The sequence below is a fragment of the Tamandua tetradactyla genome, chromosome 7 (genome assembly GCF_023851605.1).
Source record: "Tamandua tetradactyla isolate mTamTet1 chromosome 7, mTamTet1.pri, whole genome shotgun sequence".
Taxonomy (NCBI): Eukaryota; Metazoa; Chordata; class Mammalia; order Pilosa; family Myrmecophagidae; genus Tamandua; species Tamandua tetradactyla.
In genome coordinates, this window is record NC_135333.1 from 11,658,715 (window position 1) to 11,674,423 (window position 15,709).

Below are 15,709 nucleotides of genomic sequence, written 5' to 3' on the forward strand. Positions count from 1 at the left end.
ATTTGGAAGGATGGAAATATTTTGGTAATGTTTTGGTGGTGATGGTAGCACAGTAATGTAAAGAGCACTGAAATATAAATATATCTGAATGTGATTAAAAAGGGGAAATGTTAGATTGTATATATGATAACAATAAAAAATTAAATACAAACAAACAAAAAATCCGTGGAACAACACTACACATAGCCCAAAATAGCTAAAGCCACCTTGAAAAAGGAGAATGATGTGCTATCATCAATCGAAATAAACAATCCACATCAGGGCAGGACATACTGGTGGTGGGGTAGTATATGCGAATCCTGTATTTTTATGCAAGATTACTATGCAAACCTACTACTCTCATTAAAAAAAAAAACAGCCTCGCTTAGAATCATGAAAATCATTCTAAAGTGGAACATTCTGTCAGATTCATTAAACTACCATGAACTTATTACTAATTGAATCAAATTCCTCTAAAGCCCACACCATGAGTCAAACATGCACAATTTTATTGTTTTAATTTTTTTTTTATTGATAATTGGATTTCTAAATGGCAGATCAGTCAGAAAAGATGGTGACATTGTGAAACGATGACGTATTTAAATTCAGAAGTGTTGAAACCTGCGGGAAGTGAATGTGAAAAGGAACAAAACTGAGGACAAGTTCTGGCTTGTTGAAAAGGCCAAAATGTGCCAGTCCTGGGCTGCTAAAGACAAGAAGAGGCTTACAAGGGATATCTATTTGCAAAAGTTTCTCAAGACATCCACCTTCAGTATCTCTTTGGTTCAGAGAGCATAATGAGAATCGATTACAAATTATGTCTTTAACTGTCAGGGGATCTGAAAGAGGCTTGGAAACTCCAAACACCAGTGCAGGCCTCCTCAGGATTAATAGCCCCCCTCTCCACCTGTTTCTAGGATGCCTAATTCTGATTCTCTATGAGGATGCCAAGTCCCAGAGAAGATAGTAACATATGGCCTACGAGTTGCACTCCCCATGGCTGGGCAAAATCAGTGTGAATACACAGTACCCTTTCAGGGCTTACTGAAACAAGTTCATGATTCCACCTTTATGGCACATAATACCAGAAGCGCATATAATCCTAGAGTATCTTTATTTGTTCTATAATTTAATAGTACACCTATAAAATAATTACATATACTTAAAGCTTTTCTTCATTTATAAACAAAACAAACAAAAAAACAATTAAATACAATTTGAGCCATTATAAGGTAAACTTTGTATATACAATAACCTCCAGAAGGAGCTTCACACTGTAGCATAAAATATTGCTTTCATTGCGACATCCACAATTGGGCTCAAAGAGAGTGTGCTCATGTTTGAATTCTGTGAGTTCATAGCTTAACCCTTCCCTTATCTGTTGTGGATTCTGCAGCTAATAAAATAACAGGGGTTAACTTTGAAGTCCAGCCAGAAACTCCCCTCCACTCTCCTCCAACTCCACTCCGCTGACCTCCGTTGCAACCATGTGGAATTCCTTCCTTCACAGCTTTTCTGCTGTGTGTTCTGCCACTGAGTCTGACTTGAGGTTTTTCACCAAATGCAAAAATCAATTCTGAACTTGGACATCCTCTCCACTTTTTTTTTCCCCCTTAATCCTCAGGTTCCAGCCCTCAAGGATTTATATTTATTGCTATCTCCTGATTGAGAGCTGTATATACCCATTTCTGAAGCCAAGATAATAGCACATTCTTCTCAGGTCTCATGGTGTTACAGAGGTGATAGAAGTAAACCCCGCCCGGCAGGGGGCAGGAAACAGGTTTGCCAATGTCTCACATCCCACCCATATCTTTATTCTCCAGGGAAATGTTTCTAGATCCATCGTCAATGCCCAGAGTCAAAAAGCCTCAGTCCTCAGCATCTTGTAGAGGGTCTTTCTCACGTACTAGGGACCTGGGGCTTTCTGAGATTCCTTGGAAGGAGCATTTGAAGACTGCATGCTTCGAAATTACCAGAGAAAAGTTTTCAGAGTATGTGATTCCCACCAATAGGCATCGCGTTCACATTTATCAGATTCCACAGACATTCTTCACAGGGAAGCCTTCAGGAGGGTAATTTAGCAAAGTGATCCAAAGAAAGTATAATAATATAATTGTGCAGGAAAATAAATTGATGTCAACTTGTATCAAGGAACCACAATACGGAAACCTCAACAATTCAATACAAAAATGAAATATGGCCTAACAGTTGCTCATCCTTTTAAAATCCAGTCTTTGAAAAAGAAGCTAGGTATTTTCTGAAAGATGGTTGGATTACTATTCATGCATTTCATCCTTCACTTCTTTCTGTACCACAAAGGATGCAACTCTTTATATTGTTTAACTTTTTGTACTTTTAGCAGAAACTATTTTTTGCTTAGTGTCATGGCAGTGAAAATAACGTGCCTTTCTTACTCCACCTATGTATGGTTAACCTAGGGGCTTTGAGCTTCAGGATAAATACTTCCCTCTGCCTGCATCCATCCATCCCAAACCACTTCCCACATTGTGCTGCAATGCTTTAGTACTTTCAGTGAAATATCATTCAAAGTAAAAAGTACAACTCCTCCTATCTCCCTGCTCATTCTAAGACTCTATATATGACAGTGACCTGCTGACTAGGAAGTATTTCCGAGTAAGACTCGTCTGGGTGGATCATCCCCTTCTCTGGTCCTTACTCGAATGGTGCTGCAAAGCCAGAGTCAAAACGTGAGGCAATACATGAAGAGGTCTATGATACTTTTTACAATAGGTCAATTACAAAACCAGCGTTAATATAGAGACCTTTGCGTGTAATAATATTCAAATTGCAGCGGTAACAGCATGCACATCAGAGTTCGCCTTTAGTCCAAAGACTGGGGTTTGGTGGGGGGGAGGGGTGAGAAAGAGGAGGCGGTGATGGCGGGGGTGGGGGGGCGGGGCAGCAAGTGGCCTGCTGTGAGCAGAGTCCAGGGAAGCCCACTTCGTGATCCAAGTGGCTCAGGCTGTCTTCCTGGAATCATATTTGGGAGAAGCACCTGCCTGTCCACGGGTAGCTTCCTTACGGACGGTGTCCAAACCGGCCTCACAGCGGCGGCAGGGGCCAGCCCTAGATGACAGGAACGGAAGCTCCCAGGCTGAGGTCCAGGGACCAGCAGGAGAGGTTTGAGGATTTGCCGAGAAGAGTGATGCGCCCTCCATTTTCCGGGGGAAGAGGCCGAGCTAGAGGGTAGGTCGAGGCCAGGGAAGTACTTGCTTTTCCACATGGTGGAAACATCAATGCAGGACTTACAGCGCATGCATCACCTGAAAGGTCCTCTCCAGTGGCTGGGGGGGAGGGGGGAGGGGCGGGCGGTGGCCTTCGAGCCCCTTTCTCTGGGCCTGATTCCTAGCCTGGTTTGGGGGTGGGGGGTGGCGGTGAGGGGCCCGGCGCCTGGGCCCTGGGTCAGGAACGCATCAGCAAAGCTCCACTTCTCGTCCACGTTCGGGGTAAAGGAAACCTTCAGCCCCGACAGACGTGCTTGCTGCTGAGCGGGGGACACCGGGCAGCGTGCGAGTGAGAGCTCCGAGAACAGGGACAGCGGCGGCGGCGACGCGAGCCCGGCTTCCCGCCCGGGCGCCCGCGGTGCTGAGCGGCGTCCTGCCTGGGGCGCTCACTGCTTGTCCGAGTCGCTGAGGTTCACCGACATGCACCGGCACTGCTTCACCTTCTGGATTTTTTTGAGTCGGAAGGGGGGGTCCAGCCCGGGGCATTCGAGCTCCACGAGCACGGAGGTGACCCGCTGGGGCTTGCAGAAGGCGCAGGACTGGAAGGACTCCTCCTCCTTCTTCACGTGCCGCGGGATGTAGAAGGAGTTGCACTGGCCGTAGCAGAAGCGGTTGAGGACCGTGCGGCTACGGCAGCCCTCCTCGCTCACCGTCTGCCGCAGCGGCTGCGTCTTGCACCAGTCACTCTTGAGGTACTTGCGCTCGGTGACCACCAGGGCCTCCTGGCTGGAGGCCAGCACTTCCTTGATCTGGTGCTGCCATCTCTCCGAGTTGTTGCTGCTGCCGTCCTTGTAGGGAGAGGGGATGGCCCCTGCGGGGCGGTTCTTCCGGGCCTCCGTCACCTTCACCAGCACGGCCACCAAGAACAAGGACAGGGAGAGCTTCCAGGACATCCTGCAAAGAAAAAAGAGTTAGAGGGGTTGGCTGGAAGGCCGGTAGAGGGAGGTATTGTGGTTCCTTTAGTGCCTTTGGGTTTATTACCCGGAGCAACTGTCAGGTGGGGCGGCCGGGGGCGATGCATGGCTACTGGTGGCCCAGGGGCAACCCGCAGTAGAGAACTTACGTGCACATATGTGGAGAGTGACGACGACGGTGTCCCAAATGCTGCCCGGATGGCGAGCAGGTGGACAAAACTGACAAGCGAATATTTTAGAATATACTAGAACACATACACATGGAGAGATGCTACAGAAGAATCATAAAGCAAATGCTGTCAAGAAATAGCCCAAGCTAGTTGTGCGAAAGTTCCGATAACAGGAACCAGTGTTCACTGTGCTTGATTATGTGCCAAGAACAGCCCAAACTGTCTTACTTGTGGACATGGTTCTATCCTCTGAATCCAAAATAATTGGCACAGCGAGCAGCGTTCTTTGACTCTGACCCTTAGCAGCCAGGTGGGATTCTCTTTTTTCTGGTCTTGGCTGACTAATGTGCATACCAAGTGGCCAGCACCATCTGCCAAGGCTCCATTGTTTGGTGATTTTCATTGGCACTGCTTTGCTTTATACTTTGTCTCTGTCAGGTGTTGCTTAGGTGACTCACCCCAAATTGTGGATGCATTAAAGGCCTGGGGACCTACAGAGAGGAGCGGCTGGCACCATAGAGATGCTTAAGTTGGCCACCTGCCTTAGTAGGGCAACAGAGAGGATAGGTCCCTAGCACTCCCCCAAAAAGGAGCACAGGAATGGGTGAGACCAGTGCTAATTTAGTAGTAATTAATTGGCTATGGTCCTGTGAAGACCTAAAGACTCACACAAAACAGAGGAGGGGCCGTCCCAGGGTCTATGTGTGTTAGCCATGTTGGGCCACCCAGGGGTAAGGACTTGCAGGTCTGCCATTGGCTGTGAGGGCAGAATTGTATAATAATGGGAGTCTGCATTGCTCTGTCCTCTCTGAGCTGGGTCTGCTAGACCTTGTCCAAGGACAATATGCCACTGCAGGATTGAGGGAATGTTTCCGCTGCCAGCGCACATAGGAGAATACTCCTGACCAGGATAACACAACATCCCACTGACCAAAGGGACATAAAGATCTACAACCCCTTATGTTGCCGTTGTCTTCCTTGCCGTCATTTTTTGTCCCCTGACCTGTGGACCTTCTAAGGTGGACTGGACCACTCTGGAGAAAGAGGTGGCAGAATATAAGACAAGTGGAGGGACTCCCCATCCCCCCAACAGACACACACACCTCCAAGTATTTCCAGCAACAACCTACAAGGTCCAGTGAACCCTGGATGGGGAGGATACTGAAACCAGACTAGAAATTCAAAGCATTTGTTAAGATTTTGTTCAGCAGGAAGGAGAAACAGCAGCTGACTGGTTGCTAAGGGTTTTCAACAAGGGGTCTAAATTATCTCTACCACCCCACCCCAGTCAAGACAATCGGCAGGCATTATTGCCAAGGGATCCAAATGACATAATTAACTTCAGAATTCTCCCCACCTCCATGATAAATTTATCCATGACCAACAGGGTCCTTTTATATTTAAAAGGGCGAAGGGCTGTCCCCATATCTGGGGTAAAAAGACCAACAGTACAAAGGGAGAAAGGGACCTCCTATGTAAAATAAGAATGGTACAGTGGGCATATAAGCATTTTGATGCACAGCTCAATAAAAATTTTGTCCAAGGTGTCAAAGAAAAAGGGGCAGATTAGTGGCTGAGAGTCTTTAATATGGGATCTGAGTGACTACTCTCATCCTCAGCAAAAAAAAAAGAGGCAATTGGTTGGTGTTACTAAAGACTCTGGGGCCCTCCACTATTGATTAAAAAAAATTTATAAAACAAACAAGAGAAGGAAAAAATTTCTAAGACCTTAACAAATGGTCTTTAGAAAACTGCTTAATGGAATTATATATGGTTGACATCTGATTATGGGGCAACTCTAAAGAGGTCTGAGAGGACCTAGCCACATTCATATAATTACAAAAATGAGGCTCGGCAATAGAACCTCATTAAATTCAGGGCCATAAAACTGTCAAATTCCTGGGGATCATCTGGTTCCCTTATCTAACTTGATTCCCACCACCATCAAGCACAAATCCATCTGAGGCACTAAGACATGTACAATACCTATGAGACATTTTCATGCTCTGGAGGTAAAGCATCCCACAGCTCTCACTCTCATTGCAGCCTATATACAAATCCACACTTAGCTCTGCTGCTTTCCACTGGGGAGAGCCCCAACAATGTGCCTTACAATTAGTACAAAAGGCCATTTTCCATGCTGTGCCCCTTGTCCCACTAGGAATGGATTTTAAATTAGAAACCTTGGCTACTTCCAGCTATGCCTCTTGGAGTCCTTGGACTAAGTACAGCAAATCCTCACTGCTTAATGAGCTCTTAAAAGAAGAAATTTTTAACAAGTGCACACCTGGTCAACCTGCACATACAGATTCCCATAAAACCATGGGTGAGGGAAGATTCCTAGCAGGAACTCGGCAGGGCCACTGAAGCCTACCTGGTAAAATGAAGAAGATGCCTACAGGAGAGGGTTAACCACACAAACAGGGCCTTTCCAAAATACAGGAGGATGTGGCTTCCCCCAAGTGCAGCCCCTTGCCCATAGATAGTGAGGTGCTGGTTATGGCATCCCCATCAGCCCTTCCTCTAGCCAAGTAGGGAGCCCCTTGGGACCAATTATCTGACATGGAGAGGGAGTAGCTATATCTCACCAATAACAGCATTATCTTTGCACATAATGCAGCTTGCTGGAGGGTTAAGGAGGGTTAAGGCATATCAGTTGGCCTCAAGCACCCCACTTACCCAAGATGGCCATTTGGGGTCTGATCAATTAGCAGAGCTGGAAGCAGTCCAGTTAGCTCACCAGGATGTTCTGAGCAACCAGTTTCCCAGTCTTGGAATCCTCAATAATTCTTGGGCAGGGGCCAAAAGGCTGGCAGGGGATCAGTCCAATGGCAACAAAATAAGTTTCTCCTACAAGAAAGGCCCTTGTTGGGAACTCCACATTGGGAAACAGCTTGCGGGGTCACCCACTTCCTCATGTACTGCCCTCACCACACTAGAATCACTGTTTAATAACACTACAGATAAACTACCTAAAGTTCATCCTTTCATGGCATATATGGCAGGTCCCTCTGAAACTGCTCATTCTGGCTCCTCAAGCTTCCCCCACCAACTGGCTGTGTGGGTCCCTAGCACCTCAGGCCTCAGAGGCTCTGCTCTGGTGGAGTGAGCACATAAAAAGGAATTTCCCTAGGCCTGTCACGGACCCAAACAGTTACCAAAGGTTGTGACGTGTGCTCCAAAACCAAACACTGGCATCCCATTGGTGGGATCACATTCCATAGGGTGGGGAGAAATCCTTCTTCCATTGCCATATCGATTATTCGGGCACAGTTACCATCACTGCCAGCAGTGAGACTATCGCTACTAAACTGAGGAGTAGAATGGGCTGGGTCACCTTTAGAAGTGAAGAAAAGCTACATCTGGTAGATGCCAGTCACATAAAAAACTGACCTCATTTTACCCTGTCATGAGTGTCCATTAACCAACCATATAAGGCACAACACCCAGGCTGGCAAACACCAGACGTAGGAAGAAACGGTACGAAGATTGGCTGTCATGATATAAGTAGCACATTGTCCATGTTCACCTTGGCTCTAAGGTTTGTATTTTTGCTGACTGCATGGGTCATAGGCTTACTTACTGCCCCAGAAGGCCTCACCATGCTGGCTCAGGAATGCTTAAACAGTATTTGGCTGATTTATACCCAGGGACGGGACAGAAGAGATTGCTGACTATCACTCTTCAACCACCTGTGCCCAGAATGCCACTAAATGTGGGTGATGACCCCAAACTGTCCAAACCATATATCAAGTGGATCCACTGGCACTGATGTGTACAGGATTCTTGACCCAGCAGTAACCTACTGAAGAGTCTTATATAGCACCAATGGCCTCACAAGTATAAGTGAATCAAACCTACATGGCTAATTGTCCTCTATCCCAGCCTGTCCAACATACTCTTCTGAGAGAAGACCTTAGTTTGCAAATAGAGCCTATAAAAAATTAACACCCTAGTTGGCATATAAGGGTGAACAAAACATACCCTTTCCATGGTGCATCTTGGACAAACCACTAAAGGTCACGGAGTTCTGTGATGACAAATATTTTACAAAACCTACAATAATATCATGACATGAGCTGTCCAATGATAAATAAAAGTCAGTAACAAATTTCCTTTCCTTTGTGGATTGCTATTTGGGAGCGCTCCCCACCCCTGGGTAGGCCTCCGGCAATCACCACCCCCTCTCAGACAACATGGCTCCAACTCATAACCTCACTGCTGGAGAGGACTTCACCTCCAGTCAGTTCACCACAGGCATTGGACTAGAGGACTCACAGTGCTGCTTGCAGCCCTGGGGCTCAGACTTGGTATTATATCCCACGGAGATTGCCAACTGCCTGCCCAGGGGGCCCATGTGGTGCCTTGAAGCCTACAAAACAGTAAGTCACCCTTTCCACAGCTCTCAACTCATTGCTAGCTAAGGAGGAGAGTCTGTGTTATGATGGGCATGACCTTTTTTATGTATGCCAACAGTTCAGGGCAAGTCCAACATCATTTACAAAAGATGCAATGACAAATACACATTATTACGAATCTCTCCACCACCTTTGTTAAAATGTGTAAATGCTCCCAAACCCTCATTGTCTTCAAGCCCACCTGGGACCTTTTCTCATGGCTAAATCGCATTATCTGGGGAGATTGGCCCCACCAGGCTCCCAGTTACTAGTCTGAGGACTAGTTCTAATTATGATGATGGTGTCCTTATTTAGGCTGATCATTCAAACCATAACAGACAGCTTAAGTATGTCTTTAAATCTCTTGACTTCTTAGGCATAGCCAACTTAAAAATATGGTGCCAAGGCAGCAAGGGATGTAATGGCAAAAAAGAATTTATACTCGGTGCCTTGTCATGTTTGCTGAGTCAGAAGACCCCGTTTGAATGAACACACCCTCTAGCCCTACCCTGGGTGTAACTGCAGCTAGCAAGACATCCACCTCCATATAGTCTGGATGATAAGAGCTTCTCCGACCACCCCTGCCACTTCTTTTTACACCATATAGTTTGAAAGTGCCAATCCCCCGTATCTATGGGAAAACCTACCCCTTCCTTCCTTCTGGGTCACAATAAAGGCAAGAGCCGGGCACCCACATGTGCTCCTCTCCAGGGACCATCCACAGACCCCCACAGAAGCCTCGGTTAGGTAGGCGCCCGCCTCATTCTCTGCTCCCCCCCTCCAGGCCTTTTGCTCTAACAAAGCTGTCCTTTCATGCATTCTTGGCTGGTTGGATGTGCGTACCTCATCACTGGAAGGACTGCCACAGAACATCCAAAAGTAAACTTATTACTTTGTATCATTATCATTAGGCTGACTAATGACAATGGCTATCTAAGCCACAGAAGCTTTTGCATATCACTTAGCAGATAATGCCTTTATTCATCAAGTATTTGTTGTGTTTTTATTCTGGAGCAAACATTGTGATGGGCTTTGGAAATTACAGTATCCCCCTCAGAGATGAAGGCAAAGTTCTTTCAGTGTCAAACGAGTCCTGACAAGACCTGCCTCCTCCCCCCTTATCTCTCTTGCCTCATTATCTCTTCTCTCTTCCATGCTCACTCTGCTCCAATCACAGACCACCCATTTCCAGAATGTACCTGGGATTCTTCTGCTTTACGGCCTTGCACTTGTCCTCCCACCAGGTATCTGCATGGCTCATTCCTGTACCATCTCTAGTCTTTGCTCAATTATTCTCCTATTAGTGAGGCCATAGAATGCAACTTCACCAGAACCCTGGCCCTTACCATCTATCTTCCCTGCTTTATTTCTCTCCATGGCCCTTATCATCTTATAAGATAGCATTCTCTTATTTGTTTTTCTGTTGCCTGTCTTCCCTTTCTGAAATATAGGGTCCAAGAGAGAAGCACTAACTAGTTGCTCAGTGCTGTGTCCCCAGCATTGGGAATAGTGCTGGCACATAGTAGACACCGACACAATATATGCTGTTTTGTTTTGTTTTGTTTTGTTTCATTTTGCATGGACAGGCTCTGGGAATTGAACCTGGGTCTCCAGCATGGCAGGTGAGAATTCTGCCACTGAGCCACTGTTGCACCACCCACAATATATGTTTTTAATGAAATACGAATACCTTGTGTTTCATTGCCTTCAATGAGGTTTAGAAGGTAGAAAAAGTTGTGGTAACCGATGGTGTTAATGGAAGCATAACACGGTGAATGGAATGAACACCATTGAATTGTACACTTGGAAGTGGTTAACATGGACAATTTTCTGTTGAATATATGTTGCCACATTAAAAATTTAAAAAAGAAAGAAGATAGATAGAAAGGCATGCAGAAGATTAAACGGAGCAAAGGCTTGTAAGTACAGTGGCTTAGTTTGTAGGGCAGTGAGTGGTCCTGAGGCCAACAGTGTCTGCATCACCTGGGTTGCTTTAGAATGTTTTATTCTGGCCTCCACACAAAGACGTTATAAATCAGTTGGGTTGGATGGAGTTCTGTATGCTTAAGAGCTGTCTCAGTGTGTTGCTCAGATGTGGCTTCTCTCTCTAAACTGACATGGCAAGTGAACCCACTGCCCTTCCTCCCTACGTGGGACATGACTCCCAGGGGTGTCAATCTCTCTGGCAACATGGGACAGGAATCCAGGGATGAGCATCAAGGGATTGAGAAAAAACTTCTTGACCAAAAGAAGGAAGAGAGATGAGAGGAAATAAAGTTTCAGTGGCTGAGAGATTTCAGACAGAGTCAAAATGTTATCCTGATGCATTATATAGATATCCCTTTTCGGTCTATGGTGTATTTGAGTGGTTAGAGGGAAGTACCTGAAACTGTAGAGCTGTGTTCCAGTAGCCTTGTTTCTTGAAGATGTAACGTTTACAATACAACTGTGTGATTGTGAAACCTTGTGTCTGATGCTCCCTATATCTAGGATATAGGCAGATGAGTAATAAATATGGATAAAAAATAAACAAATAATAAGAGGAACAAAGGTTAAAATATATTGGATAGATGGAAATACTAGTGGTCAATAAGACGGAGCAGTAAGAGGTATGGGATGTGAGCTTTTTTTTCTTTTTCTGGAGTGATATAAGTGTTCTAAAAAAATGATCATGGTGGTGAATATATAATGATGTGATGATATTGTGAGCTATTGATTGTACACCATGTATGGAGTATTTGTATGCTAAGAATGTTTGTGTTTGTATGTTGTTTTATCAATAAAATTTTTTTTCTTTAAAAAAAGAGTTGTCACAGGTGATTTCTATGGGTACAATAGCCCAGGGACTAGTGAGGCCACAAAGAAAGAACTTCATTTCTCACCAGATAGGAGGCAAGGGTTGCCCAGGATGGTTCTGAAGAGGAGGTGACAGCTAAACAGGTCTCTTAACATCTGAAGAAGATTTCTCAGATAATGAGGCTGCTGAAAGTTCAGGAGTTAGGTAAAAGTGGACAATGTCGGGCAAAAATTTAGAGAAGACTTAGAGCAGAGAAGGAAGAATAAAGAAAATTGCTGTTTGTTTGTTTTTTCAAAACACATTGTTCAACACAATTATTAAAATTTTAAGACCAAGTTTTTAAAGAGACTTTCTCATGCCTTTTGTTCCACATATAAAGTGTCATGAAAATGGCCACTTTTCCAGCAGGCTCATGGCAAGCATTAAATATTGGACTGACTCAGCTTACGCAGCTTATTATATTTGCTGAATGATTTGTGATCTCAATAGTCTCTTAAAAAGAAAGTTTTTGGTTCCATTTTAATAATTTCCGAACTTGTTAACATTCTGAATAAACACAACCAAAAGTTTGCAAGTCCCAGCCAGGAAAGATTTACAGAGTCAGGCCTAGTCCTCAAATCCTAGTTCCAGGAACAGCTTCACATGCATCTTTGATAGGCTCAAAAATGCATGTTTTCATGCAACAGGTCCTAGTTGTCAGGGAGAACAGAACTAAAACATGTTCCGATCGATTTGGAGCAAAAACTCCTAGAGTCAACAGTATTAGATGTGGTGATTAACAACATGCCTTCTTTGAACTCTTTAAAACATTTTTAAAACATCTGGCAATCATCCTCAGAAGTTTTGTCTCAAAAGAACCTAAGAAGAAAAGCAAACCTCCCATTTTCAGGAATGGGAAAAGAAGCTGATGAAAGCTAAATGACATGGGGCCAAGCCAGGCTCTTTCTCCTCTCTTTGCTTCCTACAGCTCATTTCTTTTCTCCTTCTCAAATAGCAAGAGCAAGATTGCCAAGGCATCTGGTACCTCTAGGATAGGTAAGTAAGCAAGAGATGTTCTGCTTTGGTGATTTTGTTAGGATGGATCCTCTCTGCTTCAGAGGCACTAAAGCTATCATGCCAGGTATTGCTAAGGGCACGTGTCCTGCTGGCCCTTGGTTATATAGTGCTTACCAGGGAAGAGAAGTGCATGCCTCTTTTTTCAGTTCACTAACCCTCTGTGCAGACAAGTGGCCCAGCCAGGACCTGAATTTAGCTCTGTCCTGAACCACTTTACTATTCAGAGAAAAGGCTGGCGTAGAATTAACCTCTCAGGAATGTTGCCACAACTGCCAGTTACGACAGTATGAGGATACTTTATTTTCCCCTCACATCTTTTGTTTGGATTGTATCAGAAGAAACTCATAAATAAAGCCAGTTGGTTTTATGAACCATCCTTCTGGCTGACGATGTTGTTAATGTGCAAGGGATGCCAGGAATGGAAATGCTGATGGCCTCAGCAGATGGGTTTGGCCAAGGCTGGTTGTGCAACGAGAGAAGTAGTAGAGGCATTTACCTCCTAAATGAACATCCCTGGGCCTGGCCTCTGTAAACATCAGGAAAAGACTGCACAGGCTAAAGTTGTCTAGCATTTGGGCACCTAAAAGAAAAGAGGCCTCTCTTATCAGCCCTCCCTAGAAGTGTCAAGACCTGAAGAGGTGTTCTACATTAGAAACTTGAGCAATAAAGCTTCCTAATTGCTTGGAAAGGATACAGCAGTGCTGAATCATCCTACCCAACAGGTATACGGATGTGACCCAAGGCCTACGGTGCTGCTTAAACCAATGGGTTGACCTTGTTGAGGTCAGGTCCAGGCAGCACTGCCTTGTGCAGGAGTGGTGAATTGAAAGGGCCGATACGTTTTCTGAGACCTAAGATAATTCTAAAGCATCCCTAGAAGGTTGTATGAGAGCATCCAGAACTGAGTATCTGGCAGGCACATCTGGGACAAACTCGCTTCCACCACCCGAGTGAAAACACAAAATCAAAACCAAACAAAAAACTCAAAACAACAACCTTGATCATGGTAGACAAGCAGAGATTATTTTTACTAGTTTTACTACTAGCATAGCCTTGACAACCATGGTATTTAATCCAGGATTTGGGTTAGGAGACTGGAAATGTGGTGGTCTAGTTCCCCAAATAATGCCCTAACTCTCTGGAGACAGGTGTGGACATTGCTTGACCCCAGGATCATCCTCTTAGCCTAAGATTACTGGACTTTTGACGTCACTTCTGTCCAGGAACTGTAAACTGAGGCAAACCATGGCCCCCTGGGCCAAACCAGCTGCCAAATGTTTTGTAAACAAAGTTGTGTTGAACACAGCCCCCTCCATTCCTTTATGTTTTGTCTATGGCTGCTTTTGCATTATAACAGAAGACTGAGTAGTAGAAACAGAAGTCATAGGGCCTGCAAAGCCTTAAATAGTCACTAAAAGTATTATACAAAAAGGCCGGCTTTTCACAGAAAACCCCTCTTCCGCTCAGATTCTGTGGGTGTCTTGCCTTCACCGATTGAACACTTCTGGCTCAAAAGTAATTTTCAATTTTAAAATACTCAAGCATGCAGCAAGACACAAAGTACAACAGACCCCTCTGCACCCACCAACAAGATAAAACAATATAAATATTTTCATCTTTACTTTGTGGTTGAAAGAAAGAAAACAATAGATGAAAGCTAAATCCTCAGGCATGGATTCCTTCTCTTCTCCTCTCTGTTGAAGTGAAAGCCATGCTGAAGTTGACATATAACATCCCTGCTAATGCTTTTCTTTCACTCCTTGTGTTTTGTGTATGAAGCTGTGCATATGAACTTTACTTAAATAGTATCCCATTCTACCTTTCTCTTGCAACTTTTTTTTTTTACTCGAAAATATATGTTTGAGAGTTTATGCATGTGGATAGTTTTAGAGGAATCTATTTCAACTGCTGAATATTAAAACGTAGTTTATCTATTCACCTTACTGAGGGATAGTTAGGCTGCTTCTGCGGTTTCCCTATTGCCCACAGTGCCATGCTGAACGTATTTGAATGTGTTTATTTCTGCCCATCTGTTTGAGTTTTTCTAGAGAAGACGCCAAGAAGTGGAAATGCTGGGTCATAGGATACATATAACTTGAGCCTGCTTAAGTTTTGTCAAATTGCTTTCCAATGCTGTACCGGTATTTTCTCCCCTGGGTAATATGTGAGTCCGTGCTGCTGCACATACTTGCTAATACTTGGTGTTACCAGATTTATTACTTTTCACCTATCTGAAAGGTTTGAAATGACATTTTAAAGATCGTTTTGGCTTGCGTCTCTCTGATTACAAGTGAATTGATCATCAAACTAAAATGCAGTAATAGATGACTAAAGAGGAACAATTGCAACATAAACTATGTGAGAGAAATGAAAATATTAGGAAAGGAAATAATTAAAAAAAAGTTCTGAGTATAAATCTGCTGAAATGTCATGAGAAGAAGAGGAAGTTGTTTGTAATTTCAAAGTAGAAAGAGCAGGGCATCCCACATTACTCAGAAGGTTGAAATCCAAATGGATTCATCTACTTTTCCGAGTGCCACTGCCTCAGTGGAACATTGACTATCATTCTGTTCCAGGAGAAGTTTAATTTCATCTGGAAAAATTATATTATGTTTCTTAAAAAGGTTTTCAACCAAAGAAGAAATTATACTATCATTACTTAGACTGCTGGATAGTAAGTGCATCATTTGGGAATTTGTAATCATAGTTCTCACTATGAAAGGGAATACTGAGAGAAGGTGGCAGAAAGGCTTTGAATTAAATTTTTAAAATGGATGAGAAAGCTCTTGGATGCTCTAAGTCTCTACGTGTATGGGTTGCTATTCTCTAGAGCACAGTCACTCAATAATAGAAGCAAGAGTACAGTTTCTGGGCCTTGAGCTCCCCATGTTGTACCCTTACATGACTTTCTTCCAGGCTTCTCTGGGTTTCCCTCTGTAAAATGGTGTTAATGGCACTTGTCACCCCCTGTTCCTGTTATGAGGAATGTGACACAGAAATCGAGTCATGGTCCAAGAACCCTCTGCTAGAAAAAGACCATGACTTTTATTTGTATGGAAGGAAGAAATTACGAGTGATTCATTAAGACATTTTTTTTTTTTTCGCATGGGCAGGCACTGAGAATCGAACCTGGGTCTCTGGCATGGCAGGC

The 15,709-nt window shown here is 44.2% G+C and overlaps 1 protein-coding gene across 2 annotated transcripts in view; it reads right to left on the reverse strand.

Annotated features, from left to right (window-relative positions):
- Positions 1-3,563: 3,563 nt before the first annotated feature.
- GREM2 (gremlin 2, DAN family BMP antagonist) overlaps positions 3,564-15,709 on the reverse strand; it is a 128,280-nt gene continuing 116,134 nt past the window's right edge. For both annotated transcript variants that reach the window (XM_077167811.1, XM_077167812.1), the window contains exon 2: positions 3,564-4,118. In XM_077167811.1, coding sequence (XP_077023926.1) covers positions 3,611-4,117 — 507 coding nt within the window. In that variant the 5' untranslated portion in view covers position 4,118 and the 3' untranslated portion in view covers positions 3,564-3,610. The remainder of the gene's footprint in view (positions 4,119-15,709) is intronic.